Below are 27425 nucleotides of genomic sequence, written 5' to 3'. Positions count from 1 at the left end.
TGGATCCCGGGACTCCAGGATCATGACCTGAGCCGAAGGCAGTCGCTTAACCAACTGAGCCACCCAGGCGCCCCTCTTATCCTCAATCTTGACTGCACTTTTTTACCTTACTCCTATTCTGCAGTTGTTGTGTGAGCTAGGAGTATGTGACTTCATTATAGGAGTTGTGCCAGTTACGTTTTGCTATGTTGTGGGAGGTGAATGACAGTCTGAAATTGCTTTGTTATTTGATTCAACAAATGCAAGTTATTAAGAGAAATATTTTGAGATGTTCAGTGCACAATGTATAACTTTTTGGCCTTTAATCTGTCAGTATTCATTATTGTAACTTGATGCCTTTCCTGTGCTTGTGCTGGCAGTGGGTGGACAAAAAGGAGGGTAGGAGGTCAGAGTGAGAGGAAGTAGGTGTTTCTGGACAGAATCGTTTCAGTTACTCTTTGGGTCATTGACCTCATAGAACTCATTGTAATCTTCAGCTCGCCTTAAAATTCCATGCAGTTTGCTCTAGTTTACTTCCCTTGTGGGACATTTTACATCAGACTAATGTGGCTTGACATCAATGGTATGGAAAAGAGAGTGGACATGATTGTTGGACCTTTTTCTAATCATCTCTTTGGACTTGGATGTGGTTAGACTAGATATGGAAATGTAGAGTAGATTTTGTTGATACTGCTTTATCACCCTCCTCCATCCCCTCCTTTATCAACCCATCTCCTACCCCCCTCCCCCTCCAAACACACATAGTTGCTCTGAGATTCAATGAATTAAAGAAGGCAGAGGGGAGAAAAGTTTTATTTGGAAGGGATGGTAATGGTAGAACAGGGTCTTGATTGACTGGAAGGAGTTTGGTGGGGAAATATAATTATTTAAAATAATAAAATTTACTATGTCATTTGCTCTTCCTTTTTCACAAAGGACCAACCTGTGCCTTTAAAAATATTTATGTTTAGCTACAAAATCAGTTTTTGATTCACAGATAGTAAGAAATGAGGTGATAAGGGCTTTGGGTCACTATGGAGCTGTTAGAAAATGAAAATTTTTCATCAACATTTCAACGACAGCAGAGGATTTGCCCACTGACTATTCTAATGGAAGGAACAAGTTCATTATCATTAGAATAAGTTCACCATTTTATAAATTTCTGTATAATCCCCATTTATTCCTTCAAACAGCAATTGTTGAATGTTTTCTGTATGTTAGGTACAAAGCATATAAATAGTGCTGTTTCCCTGGGGACTGTTGATAGTCTAATGGAGAAGACCTAAGCATGAATGTGACTGATAATGGAAGTGATTTAGGAGGAAAATTTTATGTGAGCATTGAGAGTACCTGTCTAAATCAGCCTATGACTAAAGGGGAGATTTCCTGGATGTAGTAATACTTTAGGTCAGAATTGGTTATTCAGGGTTTGTTGGGGAATACCCTGATTGGGTTTACAGCATATGCAGACACAAGGAGGGGTTACAGAGGATGACTGTTTCCAGGCTGAAGCCGAAGGATGAGTGTAGTAGAGATAGAGTTTAGAGGTATTGGCAGGAACTTTCCGTGTAAGCCAATTTGAGCTTTTTCCTGAAAGCCATAGAGACCTATTCAGTAATTTTTGGCAGAGGAGCAGCATGATCATGTTTCAATTTTAGAAAGTTTACTTTAGTAGCAGGACCCAGCTTGGTGTAGTGGTGAGACCAGTGAAGAGATGATTCATTGCTGTGTCAAAGAGAGAATGGTTAGAACCTGAATTAAGGTAATGATAGTGGGAATGGAGAGGAGAGATTCCTGACATTTTGAGGAAGTCAGTGTAAGATTTGATGATGCCCAGTAGATAAGTGTATATATGTGGATCTGGAATACATGGAACTAAAGCTGTGAATATGGATGTAGCCACTGAGGGAGGCCTGTAAGTTGGAAGATAGCAGAGGGCCTAGATAGGACAAGTGCTGGAGAATGCATATTTAAATCTGGAGTGGAGAAAAGTGCAGTCTCAGAAGAATGGACAGGATAGGAAGAAATCTAGCATAGAGTGTGACGGTATGGAAACTGAGAAGAATTTTAAGGAAGGAGTGTTAGTTACCTTAGAATGATCAGATGTAGTATTTTAAAAAGCAAGTAAAGATGAATTAAGAGTATTAAAGTTGAGGGGTGCCTGGATGGCTCAGTGGGTTAAGCGTCTGCCTTCAGCTCTGGTCATGATTCCAGGGTCCTGGGATTGAGCCCCATGTCTGGCTCCCTGCTCAGTGGGGAGCCTGCTTCTCCCTCACCCTTTGCCCCTCTCCCCTGCTCATGTTCTCTGTCTCTTTCTAATAAGTAAATAAAATCTTTTAAAAAAAGGAATATTAAAGTTGAGCAGGTATTCAAAGTAAGGTTTCAGAAGAAGGTACAAACTGGCATAGTCGTAAGGTATTTCTTTCGGTGTTTTCATTGGTAATCTTCAAAGGCTCTTTGAACCAAACCTCTCCTCTTTCCTGTTTTGAGTGGTTAAAGGAATAACTTTTGTACATGGTTAAAAGTAAGCTCCATCACAATGAAAATTACATGTAATAAGTTGATGCCTTGCCAAACTCTTAAAGATGGAATCTTTTTTTTTTTTTTTTTGAGAATTTATTTACTTGAGAGAGAGAGAGTAAAGAGAGCAAGGGGCAGGAGGAAGGGCAGAGGGAGAGGGACAAGCAGGCTTCCCGCTGGGCAGGGAGCTCAATTCTAAGACCCTGGGATCATGACCTCAGCCGAAGGCAGATGCTTAAACAGCTAAGCCACCCACGTGCCCCTTAATGATGGAATCTAATCTGTTTTGGGGCATCTCTGTAAGGAGGCATCTTTAAAAATGAGCTAATATAAATCAGCTTTCACTTCTTATTAGGCATGTGCTTGTATGATTATCAACTTGCTTTGGGTTGTCGAGTTCTTACATTTTCTGTTTATATTTCTTATTTTAAAGATTTTATTTATTTGAGAGAGAGAGAGAGAGAGCATGCGCACTCACGTGAACTAGGGAGTGTGGGGGTGGGGAGGGGCAGAGGCAGAGGGAGAGGGAGAAGTAGGCTCCCTGCTGAGCAGGGACCCTGGTGGGGGACTTGGTCCCAGCCAGGACCCTGGGATCATGACCTGAGCCAAAGGCAACTGAACCACCAGGCACCCCACATTTCTTACCTTTTTAACAACTTTATTGATACCTTGTTGTTTGAGCAGTCATGCTCTAAATAATTTTAAAATTTCTTCCTTCCTACAGACTTGTTATATTCTTAAAGCCAGACATATAGGTTCTTGCTGTTTTAATAAATGCTGCTCCAGACTGTCTTTTTTCTTAAGGGTTTTAAGACTTTATCCAGATTCTCTTGACAAATATTTATAAAATGACATAATTAGAAAACAACTATGCTATTTACTTACGTAACAGAAGGATGACTTAGTTTTAAGTCTAACTTAAAATCTCTGATTTTTTTTTTAAGTTTGTTGTTTTGGGGAATGATTTTGACTATAGACTAGAAAGGTAAAAGGTGCTAGATTTTTAGGTAAGATGTGTATATATATATACACATGTATATGTAGGCGTGTGTGACACACATGGAATATTATTCAGCCATAAAAAAGGATGAGGTCTTGCCATTTGTGACAACATGGATGGTGGACCTAGAGGTATTATACTAAGTGACATAAGTCAGACAGCGAAAGACAAATACCATATGACTTCATTTACATGTGGAATCTAAAAAACAAAACAAATGAACATATAAACAGAAATAGACCCATAAATACAGAGAACAAACTCATGGTTGCCATTGGGGGATGGCCTATATAAGTGTAGGGGGGATTAAGAGGTACAACTTTTAGTTACAAAATAAGTCCTGGGGATGAAAAGTACAACATAGGGAATATAGTCAATAATATTGTAATAATATTGTGTGGGGACAGATGGTGACTACATTTATTGTGGTAGGCATTAAGTAATGTATCTAATCACTATGTTGTACACCTAAAACTAATATAACATTTTATGTCAACTATTCTTTAGTAGTATAAGAAACCAAAAAAACCCATTTTCAAGAATACCAAAAACTTACTTTGATAATTGCAACTTTCTTTCCAAAATTAAAATAGTTTTATTTTTCTATTTATAAAAGTGACATAATGCAGGGTGCAAAAAGATGTGAGGAATGAAGTGAAACAGTCACAGCACCCTAATTCTTTCTAAAGGTTGGCTGGCTGATTGATGGGTTTGACTGATTTATGTGTCTTTATCTTTCTGTCATCTATCTATTAATATTTGATTGACTAGGTGGGATGATATGACATGTGCTGTAAGAGAGAACCCCAAGCAGACTCCATGCTTAGTGTGAGCCCACTGGGGCTCAGTCTCACAACCCTGAGATCATGACCTGAGCGGAAATCAGGAGTTGGACACTTAACTGACTGAGCCACCTAGGCGCCTATAACCTTTTTCTTTTGATAGTCTCTTTGGGACATTTGTCCTTATAAATTTTAACTATTTAAAAAATGCTGGATTTTTAATTAATTAATACTAAAATCAGGAGCATTTTGGATAGGAAAGTTTTTCTCTTCCAATGTCTGTTGATCAGCCTTTTGTTAGGAGAATGAGTAAGAACAGAAATTCATCTGGCATCTGCTAGTTTAAAATTGAAGGAAACTTAAAAATAACCTTTTACAGGGGTGCCTGCGTGGCTCAGTTGGTTAAGCGACTGCCTTCGGCTCAGGTCATGATCCTGGAGTCCCGGGATCGAGTCCCGCATCGGGCTCCCTGCTCGGCAGGGAGTCTGCTTCTCCCTCTGACCCTCCTCCCTCTCATGCTCTCTGTCTCTCATTCTCTCTCTCTCAAATAAATAAATAAAATCTTTAAAAAAAAAAAATAACCTTTTACAGTTTTCAAAAGCTATACAAGTGTAAAATTACTGTAAGTTTGATAACTATAGCATCTGCAGGCTTCCTGCAGAGCAAGGAGCCTGATGCGGGGCTCGATCCCAGGACCCTAGGATCCTGACCTGAGTCGAAGGCAGACACGCTTAACCGACTGAGCCACACAGGTGTCCCGATGTATCGTGTTTTTTTTTTTTTAATGTTTTATTTATTTATTTGTCAGAGAGAGAGAACATGAGAGGGGAGGGGCACAGGGAGAAGCAGGCTCCGCACTGAGCAAAGAGCCTGATGTGGGACTTGATCTGAGGACCCTGGGATCATGGCCTGAGCCGAAGGCAGATGCTTAACCGACTGAGCCACCCAGGTATCCCTGTTTGATGTGTCATTATTTATTTATCCAATTTCATATTGATGAACATTTAGGTTGTTTCTAATCTTTTGCTGTTACAAATAATGCTGCAGTGATTAAACTTGTATAAATACCATTTCACATGTGAGAGTTTTTCCTGTAAGATAAATTCTCACAAGTGAAATTGCTGGGTCAAAGGGTAAATACAAGGGAATTTGTCAGCTCTGTCACACAAGGATGATTGCAGCTCTAGGGGAGTGTGTTGTACATGGGAGTTGCCTATGGTTTTGATTTGAAAACTGGATTCTGTCATTGAGTTAAGTGATTTAACAGTTTTGGGATTAAGGTAAGTTGACATTCATTGCTTTAACAAATATTAATGAATGCCTCCTAAGTGCTCAGCTGGCTTATAGTGCTGGGCATACAGTGGTGAACAGATAGATACGATATCTGCCCTTGAAGCTGTCGTTGGTAAGACGTATTTTAATTCAAATAAACACTTGGATAAACTTGTAATTACAAACTCACAGGTTCTGGGAGGAAGAGAGAGAGAGAGAGAGAGAGAATAAGGAGGAGACCAGATCTAGGGTGGTTGATGGGTGGATGGGGAGGTAATCAAAGACCCTTTCTGAGATCTGAGTGATATGTAGGTGTTAATTTGTGGAGGGCTATGTTTGTGTGTAGAATATTCTGGGAAGAGGGAACATTCTAGGCAAAGACCCTGAAGTAGAGGGAACACACAGGGCCTTGTATTTTAAAAGAAATATCTTTTAGCCTTCAGCCTCTTACAGGTTTCTAAACTTTTCTTTTTTTAAGCCTTAGTTTCCTCAATGTAAAAAAAAAAAAAAAGACCATTTAGAATATTTACAGTGTTATTTTTAAAGAACTCAAGATAATGAATATAAAGTATCTGGAACTCTGCCTATCACATTTTAAGTACTCAATAAATAGTTACTGTTATTTGTATAAATGTTACAATCTTTGCCACAAAATTGGGGTAACTTGCAAAATGCCATTAGTACTATAAAAGTATATCTGTATTCCAACATCTTTGCCAACTTTTTTTTTTTTTAGCATTTTATGCTAATTTAATAAGGTTTAAAATGGGGGCGCTTGGGTAGCTCAGTAGGTTAAGTGTCTGCCTTCAGCTCAGGTCATGATCTCAGGGTCCTGGTATTGAACCCCTTGTGGGCCTCCCTGCTCAGTGGGGAATCAGCTTTTCCCTCTCCCTTTGCCCCTTCGCCCCGCTCCTGGGAGCTCTCTCTCCCAAATACATAAAATCTTAAAAAAAAAAAAAGTTCAAAATGGTGTCTATTTTTTTAAAAGATTTTATTGAGAGAGAGGGAGAGGGCATGCACAAGCAGGGGGAAGAGGGAGGGGGAGAAGCAGACTCCCCGCTGAGCAGGGAGCCTGATGGGGGACTCTATCCCAGGACCCTGGGATCATGACCTGAGCTGATGGCAGATACTTAACCGAATGAGCTACCCAGGCGCCCCTCAAAATGGTTTCTAGAGGTCACTTTAAAATCTAGTTTTTTAGTTGCTTCGCAAGGCTGTATGCATTTTTCCATATTAAATTTATATTTTTACTCTTCACAGAGTGCTCTAAGTGTATTGTGATCATTTCTATGGCTATATTTTAGTGATTATTGTATATTTATTAAACTTTAAATTGTTTTTCTATTTAGTGCTTTCCTTTTGTGCATTATTACATCTTATACATTCGGATTTAAGATATTTGATTCTCTTTATCTAAGGTTATGATGATATTCAATTTTATTTGTTGAATCTCTTATTTTTTCCAACTTTTGGACCCACTTGGAATCTACTGAAATATTTAGTGTGTGTGCTTTTGAATCTTAATTTGACATTCTTATTCATTTCACTTCAGTATTTCTTCAAGGGCATTCTTTTTCCATTGTTTTAAAAACCTTTTTAGTATATTTGAATTCTTTTTTAAACTTTTTGTTTATTAAGCTTTTATTTAAATTCCAGTTAGGCAACAAACAGTGTAATATTAGTTTCAGGTGTACGCTATAGTGATTCAACACTTCCATACAACATCCGTTGCTCATCACAAGTGCACTCCTTAATACTCATCACCTGTTTAACCCATCCCTCCTCTAACCTCCCCTTTAGTAACCATTAGTTGTTCTCTATAGTTAAGAGTCTACTTCTTGGTTTTCCCCTCTCTCTTCTTTTCCCCATGCTCATTTGTTTCTTAAATTCCACATATGAGTGAAATCATATGGTATTTGTTTTTAGTATATAAAGGCTAATGATGTTGAACATTTTTTGTGTGCTTATTTATCATCTGTAGAGTCTTAATGTAAAATCTTGTCTCTTCATGTCTTTTGCCTGTGGTTTAATTAGATTGCCTTTTTATTTTTTTTAAGATTTTATTTATTTATATATATATAGAGAGAGAGAGCGCGCGCGCGCATGTGCACAAGCAGGGGGAGCGGTAGGCAGAGGGAGAAGCAGACTCCCCACTGAGCAGGGAGCCGGACATGGGACTGGATCCCAGGACCCAAGCCGAAGGCAGATGCTTAACCAACTGAGCCACCCAGGCATCCCATAGATTGCTTTAAAAAAAAAAAAAAAGTATTTATTTATTTGAGAGAATGAGTGAGAGTGAGTGGGGGGAGGGGCAAAAGGAGAGGGAGAGAGAGACTCTCTAGCAGACTCACTGCTGAGCATGGAACCCATCGCATGGGGGTTGATCTCAGGACCTGGAGATCACAACCTGAGCCAAAATCAAGAGTGGGAAGCTCAACCACCTGAACCACTCAGGCACCCCTAGGTTGTTTGCTTTTTCACTGTTGAGCTTTGAGACTTCTTTATGTATTCTAGATACTATACTTTTGTTAGATAAGTGATTTACAAATGTTTCCTTCCAGTCTATAGTCTGTCTTTTTATCTTTTTAGTAGAGTCTTTTGCTTAGCAAATGTTCTTAATTTTTATGAAGTCCACTTTATCAATTTTTTCTATTTAGGATGTGCTTCTAACATTAAAGCTAACTCTGTGTGGCTCTGGTTTGTGAATATTTTCTATTTTTTTCCTAAAAGTTTTGTAGTTTAATGTTTTACATTTAACTCTGTGTGTTAGTTTCCTAGGACTGTGTAACAAATTACCACTTCCTTGGTGGCTTCTAATAACAGATATTTCTTTTCTTTTTTTTTTTTTTAACTTTTTATTTATCTATTTATTTGCCAGAGAGGGAGAGTACAAGCAGGGGGATTGGCAGGCAGAGGGAGAAGCAGGCTCCCTGCTGAGTGTGGAGCCTTGATGTGGGACTTGATCGCAGGTCCCTGGGATCATGACCTAAGCCGAAGGCAGAAGCTTAACCGACTGAGCCACCCAGGCGTCCCCAGAAATTTATTTTCTCATAGTTCTGGAGGGTAGAAGTCTGAAACTAATTTCATTGAGCCCAAGTCAAGGTGTGGCAAAGGTGTCCTGAGGTTCTGGAGGCCACACCATTCTAATCTCTCCTTTTATCTGAACATAGCCTTCTCCCGTATGTCTGTGTCAAATCTCCCTTTGCCTCTCTTACAAAGACACTTGTGATGGCATTTAGGACCCATCTGGATAATCCCAGCTAGTTTCCCCATCCTGAAATCCTTAACTTTAATCAGAGCTGTTGCAATATAAGGTAATATTCACTTGTTCTGGGCATTAGAAAGTGAATATATCTTTGTATGGCAATTTCCCAGTTTACTACAGTCTGACCTGTTTCAAGTTAATTTTTGTATAAGGTGGCCGACTTAGATTGAGGTTCATTTTTGTGCCTCTGGACGTCCAATTGCTCTAGCATCATTTATTGAAGTCTGTCTTTTCTTCTTTTAAATCACTTTTTGCACATTTGTTAATCGTTTTTGCTTTAAATTTTTCTTTTAAATTTTAAGTAAATTCTGTGCCATACATGAGGCTTGAACTCATAACCCGAGTTCGAGTCATGTGCTCTACCGATTGCTCCAGCAGGCACCCCAATCATTTTTGCTTTTTAAGATATATTTTTGCCAGTCTTTAAGACATTTCAGTATCTATTTAATAAAGTCCTGTTTTGCCTTTATTTATTACGTGTATTTCCACTAGAAATTTTTGTTTCTTCATTTATTGTCTACATTTTGAATACAAAGTCCAAAGCTAATTTTAAACCTGATTACTTTTCTTAGTTTTTTATATGAATATTTTTCATTTTTTGACGCTATAAATAGTCTTTAGTAATGTAATTATTATTTGGAGAGTTTGTATTGTACAGTTGTTATGTGTTGTAATTTTGGGGGCTAATTGAGTATTTTCTAACAAAACAGTTTTGTCTTCTAAAGTGATTTTTATTTCTTGCTTTTCTATATTTTATGCCTTTACGTCTTGTTTTTATAGCCATTGCCAATATTTTTGAAAGTGGTAAATAGAAATTACTGTATCTGTTTCTACTTTTTAGTAAAAATTCATTCAACATTTAAGCATGTTTTGTACTTTATAAAAAGAGAATCATATAGTTGTGCTCTTTTAAATCTGGCTTCTTTAGCTCAACATTATATTCATCCATATTTATTCTCACTATAGTATTTTATAGTTTTCATTTTATGAATATGCTACAATTTATTCATTCTTCTGTTGATGGACATTGTATAATTTTCAGCTTTTGGCTATTACCATAGTGTGGCTGTGAACTTTTTAGAAATTTCTTCTGATCATATATGCAGTTCTATTGAGTATAAACTTTAGAATGGAATTACTGGGTTATAGTGGATACTGTCATTTTTCCAAATGGTTGTATCAGTTTGCATTCTAATAGATCAAATGGGAGTTTAGGTTGGCTCACATCCTCCTCAACACTTTGTATTTTCCACCTTTTTCATTTTAGTCATTCTGGTTGGTATGTGGTGTTACCACATTTTTACTATTTTAGTTATTAAATCAATGAGTGGGCTTTGAAATTTTGCTTTATTTTATCCCCTTCCTGTAAATACAGTGTTCATTTGTGCATCTTGGTTGTTCAAGATCTTTTAATATTCTGGGGCGCCTGGGTGGCTCAGTTGGTTGAGGGACTGCCTTCAGCTCAGGTCATGATCCTGGAGTCCTGGGATCGAGTCCCGCATCGGGCTCCCTGCTTGGCAGGGAGTCTGCTTCTCCCTCTGACCCTCCCCCCTCTCATGTGCTCTCTCTCAAATAAATAAATAAAATCTTTAAAAAAAAAAAAGATCTTTTAATATTCTATGTTTGTTTTATTTATAATTAATTATTAATTTAGCCAGCATATTGACTGATTTGCCTTCTAATAGTGTTCTACTTCATTTCTTTCAAGTATCATTTTTATGCATGATTATGTCTTTGTAATGAATTTTGCTGGTATGAACTTTTGTTGACAGTTTTTGATTCCTTATTTAAAGACAAAAGTTTAGCTTAATAATTTGGTGACAGTTTTACCTTCATCTTTTTATTATTTCTCTTTGATAGCTTATTAGACTTGGCTTCTCTAATGTTACTTAGTCTTTTTCTTTGGCTCTTCCTATCAACACTCCTTTAAATGTTTATACTTCTCTAGATTGTTTCTTTAGTGCTCTTTGCACTTCAACTGCTCTCCATATTTTTCTCCCTAATTTCCAGATCTGTATTTCCGGTTGTTTACTGGATATCATGCATTGAGATTTTTGTAGGTACTTTGAATTTGCACCCATCTTTCCTCTGTCAAACCAACTCTTCCAATATTTCTTAACTTGTTAATCCAGTCGCCTTTTACTCCGTGTTCTAGGTTAGAAATTCTTATCTTTCTTACCTCCCACAAGTAATTGTCATAACATTCTGTTGATTTTGTTAACATGAGAAGCTCCCTATATACACAGTCAGGAACTGAGAACTGTGTCTCTGAAATAGAGATCCTCTGTTTCTCCTACCCCTGCCCTAGTGCAGACCCTTTCATGGTCTAGACTATTGCCCCAGTTGGTCTTGCTTTTTTTTTTTTCCTGACTCATCTTCTTTTTTTTCTCTTTTACAGTCCCTTTGATTACAGAATGCAAACACTGACTAAAACAAAGAATTTAAGTTAAAAATTTATTATTCAAAATTTACAAAATATATAGACAATTAAATTTCAGTTTTTAACAATTGAACTTAAAAATGATGGTTTTGTAACTTTGTGTTTTTATACTTTCTGAGATTATTAAAGCTCTAAGTGGCACTCAGACTTTTGGGATGCCCTCTCTGTAAGGATTTGATAATACTGACGAATTGTTACCCAGAAATGTAGAGTACTCATTTCTTTATATCTTTTCTAATACTGGTTATTATTTTTAAGGCTAGTTTTTAGTTTGACAGCTAGCTGAAAGATGGTATCTCAGCCATGTTTAGTTTGCATTTTCTTGATGAATTTTTTTTTTTTTACTAGGATGAATATTTTTAATATTTTAATTTGTGGTCTTAATTGGTAATCATATCAAATGTATGTTAGTGAAATTAGCTACTATTTATGGTGCACTTTGTAACTGTCAAAAATACTGTGATAAGCATTTTACTGTATTACCCATTTTAATCCTTTGAACAGTTGTTGGAACTGTAGGTACTTTATGGATGAGGAAACTGATTGTAGAGGGGAAAAGTGTCTTGTTCAGTGCTAGTTAGGAAACTCATTTTCTGGGATCTGTTATTACACTATTTGCTCTCAACTTTTAGAGGAAGAAGATTGAATATTTGCATTTATAGGGGATTGGATTAAACTTATATGTACTCTGGACCCCAGATGCAGATGGCTATGATTTATCTAGTTTTTTTTTTTTTTTTTTTTTTAAGAAAAATGATCAAGTTGGTATTTGATTGCTTGCGTTAGGAGAGAAAAAATAGATTTTAGTGAGTTTGGTTCTAATTAGAATGTTTAGAGATAAGCTGGAAGGGTCCTTAAATATTTCTCAAATTCTGTTCCGTTGCACACTGTTGTGGGAAATTTTCATATTTCCGCACAACATAAGTTTGGGTAATACTTAACGTTTTTCTTAGCAGAGAAACTTTGTTTATCCTAGAACTTCCCAAATCAGTTTGTGCACAATTTTGTGGAAATAGGTGGTGGACCTATTCATAGCTTGTGGAATATCTCAAAGTACATCAGTTTGAGACAAAAGCTGATGTGGTCTATTCTTTCATTTTTATAAGGGGAGGAAATGGAGATCCAGTGTCGCTCGATGTGTTGCCTAAGATCACACTACTAAATGACACAGGATAAGCCAGTCATTCCTCTGTACCACGCTTCCTCTGATAATGTTATGTAGTGTTAATACTTATTTTTCATATATTATGTTAAAAAGTTTAAAGCATAATTGAGTATAGTTTCTTTATATTCCCATTTAGTCTAATTATTAGCCTTAGACTTGGAGAAATACATGTATAGTTTTTAAAATTCTGCAAGTTATGTACATATGAATAGCTTACCTCATTTAGCCTAAATATAAATCTATAACCACTTGAGTGTGTTTAATCATGGAAATGAAAAGAATCTTTTTTCTGTAGTTAACATGTCACAAATGTTTGGTTTAGTTTCTGTAGAAAATGTTTCCTGACTGCAATGAGAGAAAGCGGAATACATTGTCCCCTCTGTCGTGGAAATGTGACTAGAAGAGAGAGAGCATGTCCTGAACGGGCCTTAGACCTTGAAAATATCATGAGGAAGTTTTCTGGTAGCTGCAGATGCTGTGCAAAACAGGTAGAGTAAATGTGACATAGCTCGTCTTTGAAAATGAAGGTTCTACTCTACTTTGAAAATCAAATTCCTGTTTGAGTTTTCTTGGTAGGTGCTGGTTTGAAGTGAAAGAAGTTACTTAAATTGGGTAGAAAGGCCAAAAAATCTGATTATAGATCTTAATAGATCATAATCTTATTGAGAACAGAGACTGAAAGATACAATCTGTGAATTTGTCATAATTTTTAGCATGGCATTTTTCTTAAAATAATTGCTCATTGATTACCTACTAAATGAACTAAATGAATAAACTGGCATTTAACTCATTTAAACCCCATTCTGGTACAAATTGTGATAGTAGCAGCATCCTTACTGCAATTTTGAACATAAAAATGGGCCAAATGGATTTATGGTCAAGGAACTCTCTAGCTGCCCACTTTACTTGTGTATTTATGTGTTTAAGAAATCACAGAATATTTTGCAGAAAACTAAGTTTTAAGGAACAGGTGAGAAAATCAGGTGTTGGCAAATAACTGGCATTAATTCTCCAGTCTGGATTTTATTTCTATTCATTTGAAGAGGGAGTGAAATAGTGAGGGGTGGTTAGGCTTTGAGTATATCCATGTGTTCATGGATTTATTGCAGCCACTTTTTCAACAGCTAATAAAGTCAGTGAGCAAAACCAGTTGCTATTTCATGCATTCACACAAGTCAGATCTGCTTTTCCATCTCTTTGAGGGAGTTGTTAACTGACAGGGCAATGAAGTGAAGCTGGAAAATACACTTGAGAGATTCAGGCTCTACTCAGTGAGAAACTGAAAAATGTTCCAGGTGTTAACCTGGGAACCTAATTTTTTTTAAAGCACTTTCTAACTCTGCCAGGTTGCAATAAAGAATAAAGAAATGCCCAATACCCTAAGGCAAACTTATTACTGCTTTTGATTTACTTTTTTTGGTCTGTTTTTAGTAACATAGTTTCAAGTGTAAAATTATTTGTTAGTATTTTTTGCAGTGAGTTCACATCTGCATCTAACGGACAGAAACTTATTATTTTCAGCTTCTACTTAAGAAATCATTTACTTAAAAAAAAATCTTGTTTAAATGGAATATTTAGTTGGTTATATTTATCTTGCTTTTCTCCTATTGACAGTACCTCAGATCTTATAACTTCTATTTGAAATTGAAAGTCACATTACATTTTGATCAATAATTTACAGATTAAATTCTATCGCATGAGACATCATTACAAATCTTGTAAGAAGTATCAAGATGAATATGGTGTTTCCTCTATCATTCCAAACTTTCAGATCTCTCAAGATTCAGTAGGGAACAGGTAAGCCATATTTATTCTTTTTTTTTTTTTTTTTTAAGATTTTATTTATTTATTTGACAGAGAGAGACACAGCGAGAAAGGGAACACAAGCAGAGGGAGTGGAAGAGGGAGAAGCAGGCTTCCCGCGGAGCAGGGAACCCGATGCGGGGCTCGGTCCCAGGACCCTGGGATCATGACCTGAGCAGAAGGCAGATGCTTAACGACTGAGCCACCCAGGCGCCCCAGCAATATTTATTCTTAAAAAGAGAATTTTTATATTTGAAATGGAATTGTTTGGGGAACTATATGATAAGGTGTTTTTTGTTTTGGGGTATGTATGTGTGTTTAAAGTATTTTGCCAAGTAACAGATCTATAACATTTGTCTTCAAGCTTGTTTAACTCCTGTAAGATTTCATCTGGGAGAGCATCTTTATGATATACTTAAGTTTATGTTATTTAAAAATAATTCTAAAAAAAAAAATCTACATTTCTTTGAATAAAAAACAGAGTTGAAGGCTGTTTTCTTTTGCAAGTGAAATTACTTGGAAACTAAAAATCCCTTTCAACTAAAATCTTTTTTTGTTTTGCTATCTGAGAAATAGAGTTGTTCGAAATTTTAATTCTCATAATAAAATGTCATGTAAAAGTGAGATGTAGTATATTAAATTCTTAGTTCTATTTTAGTCCCCCCCTTTTTTATTTATTTATTTTTTTAAAAGATTTTATTTATTTATTTGAGACAGAGAGAATGAGAGAGAGAGAGCACATGAGAGGGGGGAGGGTCAGAGGGAGAAGCAGGCTCCCTGCCGAGCAGGGAGCCCGATGCGGGACTCGATCCAGGGACTCCAGGATCATGACCTGAGCCGAAAGCAGTCGCTTAACCAACTGAGCCACCCAGGCGCCCGTCCCCCCCTTTTTTAAACTAGATTTTGGTTTGCTTTATCTTATTGTCTCCGATGTATATATATTAAATATTTTTATGAAGTGTACTTTACACAGAGTAATGACCAAAGTGTACATGTATGATTTTTAAAATAGAGATAAAACAAATATCCAGTTACCCACTATAACCCAGATTAAGAAATAGAACATTCTTTAGGGTCTTAGAATCTTCTTGTGAGCCCATATCCTTTTGAACCACATACTCCCAGAAGTAACCATTCTCCTCTTTTTAGGTTATTCATTCCCTTGCTTTTCTTTGTAATTTTATCACCTATGCATGTATCCCTAGATGACGAAGTGCTTAGTTTTTAAACACTCAGTAATAGCAAGTACACACATAGTTGTGTAAGGAAAGGCAGGATTGGCAATAGTGTAGAAAGGCTCCTAGGAGACTGTGTTAAGCAGTCTCTTAAGATTTCATTTGAGTAGCATTTCATTTCATGTGTTGCTAATTTTCAGTAATTAACCACTCTTAAGCACTCATACAGTATGCTTCTCTATTCCTCATATAAAACTGTTCTAGTCTTTAGTAATTTTCTGATTGCCTAGTCTGCAATTCTCATTTTTCTTGGTTAGTGTCATTGGATGAAATGGGTCACTCCTGTTTTGTAATTTAAAAAAAACACCTTAGATTCCTTCATCCCAGTGCTTCCTTTATTATTGTACTTTTTTTAAAAAAAAACCTTGGTACATGAAAATTAGTAAATTTTTTTTTTTTAAAGATTTTATTTATTTGACAGACACAGAGAGAGAGGGAACACAAGCAGGGGGAGTGGGAGAGGGAGAAGCAGGCTTCCCACTGAGCAGCGAGTCCGATGCGGGGCTCAATCCCAGGACCCTGGGATCGTGACCTGAGCCGAAAGCAGACGCTTAACGACTGAGCCACCCAGGCGCCCCTATTATTGTACTTCTGGTATATTGAAATTCAGTTTGTTATTAACCCAATAGATTATTCTTAAGTGTGAGGTAGTGTTTGTCTTGTTTAACATTGTATCTCCAGTTCTTAGCAAAGTTCCTGGTATGTATGATTTATGTAATCAATGCTTGTTAAAGGACCAGAGTTTCTTCTCAGAAGTCTTGCTGCCTTCTCCCTTACTTCTCAGGTCCAAATTGATTCCTGATAGCAGTATTCCTCATCTGTGCTTTTCTTCTAACACTATTATCACTTCCCTAGCTTGAGCATTCATCATCTCTCACTTGAACTATTACAGTAGTCTTTTTGTTGGTGGTCCTCCTCTAACCTGTTCTACATACTATTGCCAAAGTGATATTTCACAAGTGCAATTCTGAACTCTTTCTCCCTTTCCTTATACCTTCTGTCTTGTACCTTGTCCATGACTTAACATGACCCCTAGCAGTGTTTCTCGTCCTGAATTGAATGGGCCAGTAAGGACTGTGAACTACCCTAAACTGCCAGATGTTTTGTGTATGTGTGTTTTTCTGGAGAAAGAATGTTGAGATTCTCAAGAGGTTCCATGATCTAAAATCCAACAACTGTTTTATCAGACAGAATTCTTTATTCTAAAGCCCTTTCTGACCTGGCACTTGCCTTGCCTTTTTTAGCCTTTCTCTTTCTTGGCTAACCATCATTGCATCATATGTCTTAGCTATGTTTAATTATTTGTACCATTTCCTTGCCATCCTTGATAAGCAGTATAAGTTAGCGATTTTAAAAAAATGAACTCTTGGCATCAGACTGCCTGGGACCCAGGCTCTTTCACTCACTAATTGTATGATTTTGGCAAGAAACTGCACCTCAGTTTTCTCATCTGTTTTAAAAAGGGGGATGGTAATAATACTATTTGTACCTCATTGGGTTGGGAGCCAATAAATAGATTAATAAAGGCAAAGCACTCACTGGACTTTTTCTTCTCTTTGAGAATTTAGACCAAGTGTTAGTCACTCTGTAAAATCTTCTCTGACCTCTGGAATTTCTTCCCTTTGGTACAACTGTTCTTTATTTTCCAACTAGGCCCTCTGACACTTTATTATATTTATTTGTTTACTGTCTTTTTAAAATCTAGAATGGGCTTCTTGGTCTTACTCCTTTTTATATCCTGTGCAAAATTCTAATTGTAACAGAAAAATTGGGTTTGTGTATGAATTATTAGTACAGAAATTGGTGAAGGAAGGAAAAAAAGTTTTTTTTTTTTTCCTCTTTTTGTTTTTTAATGGCAGGAAATAGAAGATATGAAGCCAATATAGTCAAGGTCTTGGGAGGAGACAGGTAGTATGCTCAGATTAGGTATTTTGAGGAAAATTTAGTCCAGGGACTATTTTCAAAGAATAAGGTGTTGGGTGCACAATGTGAGCAGCTGGAAATCACAAGTAGTGAGTGATGTACTCTGGGTCTGCAAAGCAGGGGAGGGGAGGAAGTAGATACCAGAACTTGGAGAAAGTAAGCTGTACAGAGAGAGCAGTTAGGAGGAATGCAGCCAGCTGAGGCAGTTTGGCTAGGAAGGAGTCTGGGAAATAAATATCCTAACTCTCCTCTTGTTTTACCGTCCCAATTGCCTGCTGGGCTGAACCCAACTGGGAAGCAGGTGAGCCTACTGATGCAGGTTAGTCTCTCAGTACACAAAGCATGGTCAAAAATGGAGGAGAGAAGATCTGGAGAGGCAGAAGATACCCAGCATATAAAGATTTCAGTTAGTAGCCAAATATATTGTAATACCCTATCAACTATGTTTCATAGCTTCCAAGTAGCTAGTTCAAAGAAGAAAGTATCCATTATGTTGCTAACTTAGTCTATGATATTGTAAACAAAATAGTTTCTAATGAAAACCACAGCTATTCCTGACACTAAAAGAAATAATACTGAATTGATTTTGCTCATAGCATCCTCAAAAGAAGAAACTATGCAGTTAAACGTCATCTTTCCTGTGATAAATAGAAAATAAGTTATATAGGGCTGTAATTTAAAGGCCTCCTTCAATGTAACATATGATAATTCCTTATTGTTGTTAAAACTTTCCTTCCAGGGGCTTTTCTCTGATATTCTGGCTTAATCTAGGTGTGGTGGTAGAATGGAGAGGATCTGTATATTCATGCAGTTCCCCATGAAGATTATTGCTAGCAGCTAAGCTTTTGATGAACAACTTAGTTTGGAGAATTTAAGGTCTTACTCTTTGTCGAGTAACTGGAGAACAGATAACATTTTATATTGCTGATTAAGAACAGAGCCATATAATAAATAGCTGAGCAGGATTTGGTGGCATTTTATGAAAAGACATTAGACTGCTCTGGAAAAGTCAGAGGACTGCCTAAGAGTAGAGCATGCGTTTTCTCAGAATACAGTTCACAGTATTCCCTCATAAGTACAAATGGATGATTTAAACTCTGAACTCCATGGCTGTGGACATTCTTTTTTTTTTTTTTTTTAAAGATTTTATTTATTTATTTGATAGAGAGAGACATAGCGAGAGAGGGAACACAAGCAGGGGGAGTGGGAGAGGGAGAAGCAGGCTTCCCGCTGAGCAGGGAGCCCGATGTGGGGCTCGATCCCAGGACCCTGGGATCATGACCTGAGCCGAAGGCAGACGCTTAACGACTGAGCCACCCAGGCGCCCCGGCTGTGGACATTCTTAAAGTGGTGTTTGCATGTACCTATCTCAGCAGTAAAAAAAATTTCAAAATAAATCCATAGATCATTTTATTAATTCAACATAGATTTACTGTACTTCTAAACTACTGGACGCGTACTCTACATGTTCTAGAATATACAGGGATGAGTAAAACAGACACCCTTTTCTGTATATATAAACAGTTTAACTTCCAGTTGAATAAGCCAGGATAAACTAAACCAAGATAAACTAGCCCACTAGTTTCAGTCAAATCATTGAGGGTAGAACTATTTACTATTAAGTAATAAGTGTTAGAGGGTGTTTAACAAAATTACTGCGTTAGTATGGGGTAGTTTGTCATGATAATTATATAGCAGTGCTAGTTTAAGGCCATTTCTAGTTGATACCAATAAAATTGTTTTAACAGAGTGTATGCTGTTTCCTTTAGCCTCTAGAAGTGAGTAAGAGGAGGAGAGGGAGGGAAGATGCAGATAATTGTTAAGATACCAGACACATTTTATCTTCCTTGGAAATTGTTTGGTCTGGTTGTAGGCTTTTCTTACTAATTTTGACTCTTTGTAAATATTAATCAGTAGTAGATACCCATAGGTGCATACAGTTTAGTCCAACTACAGCTCTTCACAAAGACTGAAAGAATGAAAGTTACAAGCAGTCTTATGTTATTCCTAACAGATTTCTCTCCAAGATGTTGAACATTTTAAGTGGCTAAATAACTTTTTTTTTTTTGAGAGAGAGTGTGTGTGTGTATGGGGCTTGGAGGTGGGAGGGCAGAGTGAGAGGGAAAGAGAGAAAGAATCTTAAGCAGGCTCCACGTCCAGTGAGGAGCCCAGTGCGGGGCTTGATCTCATGACCCTGAATCATGACCTGAGCCGAAATCAAGAGTCGGACCCTTAACCAACTGAGCCACCCAGACGCCCTGCTAAATAACTCTTTATTAAGGAATCTGGTACAAGTCATTTCCTTATTTATAAGCATTCATTATATATTATAGATGCCAATCCTTTATTCCATGCATTACATATATATATATATTTTTTTTCACTCAGAATTAAATGTGGGTTTTTTTTGCCGTTTTGTAAAACACATAAACATAGACTTTAAGTAATCTCTACTCCCAACATGGGGCTCACAACCCCAAGATCAAGAGTTGCACATTCTTCCAACTGAGCCAGCTAAGGTCCCCTTTCCTTTTTTTTAAATTTTGGAAAGGATACTTAACATGAGCCAGCTAGCTATCCTCTTAACAGATGTTTAAGTGTGTAATATAGTATTCTCATCTATTGTCGCAATGTTGTACAACAGATCTGTGGAACCTATCTTGCATAACTAACATTTTATACGTGTTGATTGGTAACTCTCCATTTCAGTCTCTCCTAGCCTCTGACAACCACCATTCTGTTCTTGGCTTCTATGAGTGTGACTATTTTGCATAGTTCATATAAGTGAAATCATGCAGTATTTGTGTTGTGACTGGCTTATTTAACTTAGAACATTCTCAAGCTTCATTCATGTTGTCGTTTGCAGGATTCATTCATTTGCAGAATTTCCTTTTAAGGCTGAATAATCAATTGTATGTGTATACCGCATTTTCTTTATCCATTCATATCTTTGTGTCTTTACACATTCACAAGATTGTTTCTGCCTCTTGGCGTTTATGAATAGCACCACAGTGAACATGGGAATGCTAATATTTCTTCACGATCCTGATTTCAGTTGTTTTGGATAAATACCCACAAGACTGCTGAATCATATGGTAGTTTTGTTTGTTTGTTTTTTTTTGTGGGGGAACCTCCCTACTGTTTTCCAAAGTTTGTACCATATTTGCATTCCCACCTACAGTGTACAAAGGTTCCAATTTTAACCACACCCTCACTAATACTTGTCTTATGTTCTTTTGATATTAGCTGTCATAACAGGTATGAGATGATAGCTCATTGTGGTTTTGATTTGCATTTCCCTGATGACTAGTGACCTTGAACATCTTTCCGTATACCTGTTGGCCATTTGTATATCATCTTTGGAGAATTATTCAAGTTTTTAGCCCATTCAGTAATTGGGTTAGTAGTTTCTTTGCTATTAAGTTGTAGGTGTTCCTTATATATTTCCTTATATATATATATATCAGATACATGGTTTACAAATATTTTCTCCCATTCCATAGGTCGTTTTTTCATTTTTTTGGTTGTTTCCTTTGCTGTGCAGAAGATTTTTAATTTAGATAGTCCTGCTTGTCTATTTTTGCTTTTGTTTCCGGATTGCAAATGTCTTTGCTCAGTTTTTGGCTAGTCTTGTTACAGTATCTTTTGACATACAAAAATATAATATTTTTATTTGTGTATATATATGTTTTCTTTATGATTTTTGCTTTTTGTGTCCTGCTTGAGAAATCTTTTCCTACATCAATGTTATATTTTCTTCTTTAATCCTTTAAAGCTTTGCTTGTCACATTTATTTTGGATGTATAATGTGAGGTGGGAAAAATTTTCCCTATGTGATTAGCCATTTGTCCCAGTACCATTCGTTGGGTCAATTTTTTCTCACTGATTAACAGTGCCATTTCAGTCCTACACATCTCTGTTTTCGGTTCTCTTGGTTCATTTGTTTATTTCTCTAATATCAGGCTATCTTAATTACTATGGCTTTAACAATAAGTCTTAATGTCAGGTAAGGAAAGTTTCCTTTCTTGGTTTACTTATAAAATTCCTCTGCTGTTCTTGTCCCTTTGATATTCCATATAAATTTTAAGATCAAACTTTTGAGTCTCCTGAAAATCTCTGTAGGGATTTTGATCAGAAGCATTATAGTCTGAATTTATTGAAATCATAGATTTGGAGGGAATGGGCATCATGTGATCCTGATTTCTTCCGCCTAGAGATACAGCCTGTCTTCCCATTTTTTTGTGTGATTTTTCAAAGATTTTTATTTATTTATTTGACAGAGATAGCGAGAACGGGAACACAAGCATGGCGGAGCTGGAGAGGGAGAAGCAGATTCCCCACTGAGCAGGGAGCCCGATGTGGGCACGATCCCAGGACGCTGGCATCAGGGCCTGAGCCAAAGGCAGACGCTTAACAACTGAGCCACCGGGCACCCCTCTCCCATTTTTTTAAAAAATATTTTTTTATTCATTTGATAGAGAGGGCATGAGTCAGGGGTGGTGCGGCACAGAGGGAGAGGGAGAAGCAGGGAGGCTGCCGTGGGGCTCCATCCCAGGACCCTGAGATCATGACCTGAACTGAAGGCAGACCCTTAACCAACTGAGCCATCCAGGTGCCCATCTCTTTTTTTAAAAGAGCAGTTTTTAAAAATGTCCTAAAAGAATTCCATTTAGAGCATGTGTAAATATGTTTTATTGTATCTTTTCCTAATAAAACTTTTGTTGGTATACAGATGGATCTTTTTTCCTGTTTTGTAATCTAAGTGATTACTACTAGTGAGTAGGAATAGTACAGATTTTTACATTAAGGTTGTATTTAGCAACTGTTAACTTATTAGTTCTGATAGTTCCAAATAATTTATCTGTAGATTCTTTTAGACTTATTATGTGGGAAATTATTTTGTTTTTTTAATGTAATTTTACTTCTTTAGTGCTTCATGTCATAATTTATTGCATTAACTAGGATCTCTATCCAGTATTAAATAGCAGGCACCTTTTTCTTGTTCTTGATTTTAAGTAGGAATGCATCTAAAATTTTACTATTAAGTATTATGTTTACTGTAGTTTTTTAACATAGATATTTTTTATCTGTGTCATAATGATATCACTCTGAATTTAAGATTTCCCCACTAAATGATTCTGTTCAAATCGGAATCTTTTATGGAATTAAAAATTATATACATTTGACACCATTCCCAGATATTCTGATACTTAAAGTATAGGCACATTTGTATTTTTAAAAACATTGTAGGGGCGCTTGGGTGGCTCAGTCGTTAAACGTCTGCCTTCTGCTCAGGTCATGATCCCGGGATCCTGGGATTGAGCCCCGCATTGGGCTCCCTGCTTGGCGGGGAGCCTGCTTCTCCTTCTCCCACTCCCCCTGCTTGTGTTCCCTCTCTTGCTGTGTCTCTCTCTGTCAAATAAATAAATAAAATCTTAATAAATAAATAAATAAAAGCATTGTGAATGATCAGGACTTTTTTTGTTTTTGTTTCCATTATGGAGGTTGAATTTTATTGGATGGCTTTTCTGCATCAAATGAAATGATCTTTTAAAAATTTTAATTGATAGGGGCGCCTGGGTGGCTCAGTTGTTAAGCGTCTGCCTTCGGCTCAGGTCATGATCCCAGCATCCTGGGATCGAGCCCCGCATTGGGCTCCCTGCTCCGCGGGAAGCCTGCATCTCCCTCTCCCACTCCCCCTGTTTGTGTTCCCTCTCTCGCTGTCTCTCTCTCTCTCTCTCTCTGTCAAATAAATAAATAAAAATCTTAAAAATATATATATAAAAAAATTTTTTTAATTGATAAAATACGGTGCCCAGTAATAGATTTTCTGTTGTTGAACCCATTCATGCATTTCTGGAGTAAATGAGTAGGCTACCAGTAGTAGTAGCCCAGACATGATATAGGATGATTAGGAAGGGCTGGCTTGATGATAATGACAGTTATAATGGAAAATAGAGAACTGTAATGGGAGAGGGAAGGGAGAAAACATTTGAAAAGGGCATTAAATTTGATACTAAAATGTTTTAAATCACTTTTGTGATTGTATACCCCATCAGTGAAAAAAATCAAGCATGCATTCCTAGTATATGTATGTTTATTTAAAAACTATGCATGTGGGGTACCTGGGTGGCTCAGCTGGTTAAGTGTCTCACTCTTGGTTTTGGCTCAGGTCATGGTCTCAGGGTTGTGAGATCCAGCTCTGCATTGGGCTCCCTGCTCAGCAGGGAGTCTGCTGCTTTCCCTCTTCCCCTCCCTCTCCCTCTTTCTCTCTAAAATAAATAAATCTTAAAAAAAATAATAACTATGCATGTATTTTACAGTACTAATACTTTATGTACATTTAAAGCATGCAAAATTTAAGTGAGATAAAGATGAAATCGTTACTTTAAAAATAAGTTTTGCTTTACTTAATGGTATATTTTTATTAAAGTTTTAGTAATACTTTTCTAAAACCAATGTTGACTATACTTTCTAGAATTTTTTTTTAAAGATTTACTTATTTTAGAGAGAGCACGCACACACGTACATGAGTTGGGGGGTAGAGGGAGCGGGAAAGGGAGAGAATCTCAAGCAGACTCCCTGCTGAGCTCAGAGCCTGTCACATGGCTCAGTCTCACGACCCTAAGGTCATGACCTGAGCCAGAAACAAGAGTTGGATGCTTAACTGACTGAGTCACCCTAAAATTTTTTTAAATCTTAGTTTAACACTGTGACATAATCAAAGATTTGGAACGAAGTTCTCTTTACTTTGATACTTGATTCTGCTGACTGTCATGGTCGAAAAAGATAACCTACCATACAAAGCTATAGATTCAAATGGAAGAAGTATGTCATAGGTTGAGCTTACTAAAATTTTCAGGTCCATTCACTAAATGTCAAAAGGGCTTTTGTTGAAATTTTCATCTTCCCTAATGATGTTATAGTTGTTATTATAAACCAATCAGAAGTTGTTACAGTGTTTTTAAAGGACACATTCAAAACCCAGTGTTATTTGGAAGATTTTATTTGTTTTTTATTTTTATTTTTTTAAGTAAGCTCAACGCCCAGTGTGGGGCTTGAACTCACGACCCTGAGATTAAGAGTCACATGCTGTACTGACTGAGCCAGGTGCCCCTATTTGGAAGATTTTAAAACCAATTAGAAAAATCTGTTACCAAGTTTAAAAATATAGATATGAGATTTTTAAAAAATAGGTGACACATACTGTTTTTGGTGCAAATTCATAACATCTCTTTAATAAATGCAGTCTCCATAGTTTGAGTTTATTTTAAAAAGGTGTTTAGTCTTCACATCGTTAAAATGCCACCTTTACCTGAAGAGACAGATTAGTATCTGCTGGAAAGGTGCAGAAAATAGTGGTTTATTAGTCTCCACTTTGGGTGTGAAAACTGGGAAGCTTGCTTGCTGGCTAAGCATAGGATAGGTGTGTGTGGAGAGATAACATGGTTATCTTCATAGAAAGGACTGTCATTGGGAGGCTGTCTACACCAAATACAACCTTGTTGTATGTAGCTTTATTATGAAAAACAGATTAAAAAAAAGAATTCAAAAGGAAAAGAACATCTGTTAGGCAGCTGGTATAGTAATGCTTGCTTTTTTTTTTTTTTTTTTTTTTTTAAGATTTTATTTATTTGAGAGAGAGAGAATGAGAGACAGAGAGCATGAGAGGGAGGAGGTTCAGAGGGAGAAGCAGACTCCCCGCCGAGCAGGGAGCCCGATGCGGGACTCGATCCCGGGACTCCAGGATCATGACCCGAGCCGAAGGCAGTCGCTTAACCGACTGAGCCACCCAGGCGCCCCAATGCTTGCTTTTTTATAAAAGAAAAATGAATAAACAGTTTTCTAGGTTTAACAACTCTTTTAAAAATTCTGGTATTGAGATACAAGAGCAGACCTCTGTATGGTACAGTTTTTTGCCCACTACCTGTCTTATTTCTGTTAATGTCTGCTATTGAAAGGCCTTTTTTCTTTTTTTTTTTTTAAACACTTTTTTTTTTTTTTTTTAAGATTTTATTTATTTATTTGAGACAGAGAGAATGAGAGACAGAGAGCATGAGAGGGAGGAGGGTCAGAGGGAGAAGCAGACTCCCTGCCGAGCAGGGAGCCCGATGCGGGACTCGATCCCGGGACTCCAGGATCATGACCTGAGCCGAAGGCAGTCGCTTAACCAACTGAGCCACCCAGGCGCCCGAAAGGCCTTTTTTCTATAAAATTGACCACTTTGATGAAATTCTCTAATGCATAAGTGGCAGTCCCCATTTGGAATATACCCATTCTTCCCTCTGGATTTCTCTAATACTGCATATGACATATGGCTCCAGCACAGGGTCCCATTGAGGATGTCAAATTGTTCTGTATATTAAATGTTGGAAAGCCTTGTTCCTTTTTGGAAAATATGAACATAATGAACATTTAAATATTTTCTTAAACCTACTCTACTTTGGAGGCCGCAACTTTAAACCACATTCTAGTTGCAAGTCAGAAAGTTCACAGACTCTTGCTTCTACCCCAGCTTTCAAAAACTAGGTAGTCTAGGTAGAAGAGTCTCTTTGAAAGTCTGAAGAACCTGGGGAAATATTATCATGCTAGGGATTTAAGATAATTCTGCAAAATTCTATATTCTCTATATATTTATAACTGCATAAATTAGTTTTAAAGGATATAAATAAAGATTTAATAAGCAGTTTTCTTACCAGAATTTATTTAAAAAATAATGCTATAATTATTTCATAGTTCAGAACTATTTGAAGTTCAGGCTTATTTATTTATTTTTTTTAGAGAGAGGGCGTGCATGTGCGAGTGGGGAAGGGGCAGAGGGGGAGAGAGAGAATCTCAAGCAGAGTCCATGCCCAGCGCAGAACCTACATGGGGCTCGATCTCACAACCGTGAGATCATGACCTGAGCCAAAATCAAGAGTTGGATGCTTAACCTACTGAGCCACCCAGGCATCCTGAAGTTCAGGCTTTTAAAACCAATTCAGACTAGTCATTTTATTAGCAATTCTAATACTTGAGGTATTAACTTTTCCCCCTCTATGCTTCTTAAGTAATAGGAGTGAAACGTCTACATCTGATAACACAGAAACTTATCAAGAGAATACAAGGTAAGCTTTTGAAAATTTTGCTACTTTAGTACATAATATCTGTCACTTTGTAGTGGATTTTTTAATTAAAATTTTTTTATTCAATGAAATCATCAGACATAATGCTAGATTAGCAATTAAGAAATAAATGCTACAGATGCTTTTACAGATCACATTAAATTAGTTTAGATCTCCTTTTTCACTGTGGTCATGTTTCTTCCATGCATAATTTAGGTAGAGATGTCAATATTAACTGTCCCTTGCTGAAATTCTGAGGTATTAAACTTCAGTAATGCGATTCAAAATGTTTTGAAATGTTGATCATTCTGATGATTGATGCTTTTGTTTTTCACTTTTCCTATGAATTTTGTATGTTAGATTCCTAGAGACTGGGATAGACTAAAGATCTGACCTTGATGGGAATCTTTTAAAAAAAGTTTTGAGTTCTAGATAGAACTATGGTGGGACACCACAGGGTATTGACAACTTTCAAGGGAGTTACAGTGACATCTATTGGCCTTACACGAATGACTACATTTAAGTTGTTTGGACGTAACTGCTTAATACATGGAACAGCTAGGTTTGTTTTTGTTTAGGTCAAAGGCACCATGAAAAAATGTACTGAAACATTTTAAGGGTACTGTAAACTGAGATTGTTTGGGAACATCTGTTTTAGATCATTTACTGAGAATAGTTTTTTCAACATGAAGGAATCTGAATAATAAATAATACTTTTAAAAAAAACTTACAATAATTGGTCAAAGAATAAGAAAGTGTCATTTTTATGTTATGATTTCACCTTAAGTACATTTCATTTAAAATTATTTTATAGTTCTTCTGGGCATCCTACCTTTAAGTGTCCCTTGTGTCAAGAATCAAATTTTACCAGACAGCGTTTACTGGATCACTGTAACAGTAATCACCTATTTCAGATAGTTCCTGTGGTAAGTACCTA

General features: G+C 36.8%; 1 protein-coding gene across 2 annotated transcripts in view; it reads left to right on the top strand.

The window, feature by feature from the left end:
- The window catches only part of RNF138 (ring finger protein 138), a 35792-nt gene that overhangs the window by 2143 nt on the left and 6224 nt on the right, over nucleotides 1-27425 (top strand). Inside the window, exons 3-6 of one of the 2 annotated variants that reach the window (XM_034995671.1) lie at nucleotides 12746-12911; nucleotides 14105-14220; nucleotides 26435-26491; nucleotides 27303-27414. In XM_034995671.1, the coding sequence (XP_034851562.1) occupies nucleotides 12746-12911; nucleotides 14105-14220; nucleotides 26435-26491; nucleotides 27303-27414 (451 nt within the window). The remainder of the gene's footprint in view (nucleotides 1-12745; nucleotides 12912-14104; nucleotides 14221-26434; nucleotides 26492-27302; nucleotides 27415-27425) is intronic. The other variant, XM_034995672.1, reaches the window with a different exon arrangement.

Source organism: Mirounga leonina, unplaced genomic scaffold (genome assembly GCF_011800145.1).
Source record: "Mirounga leonina isolate KUSES-001 unplaced genomic scaffold, KU_Mleo_1.0 Mir_93, whole genome shotgun sequence".
NCBI classification, from domain to species: Eukaryota; Metazoa; Chordata; class Mammalia; order Carnivora; family Phocidae; genus Mirounga; species Mirounga leonina.
Note: the sequence above shows the minus strand (reverse complement) of the source record. Positions and strands in the feature narration are given on the sequence as shown.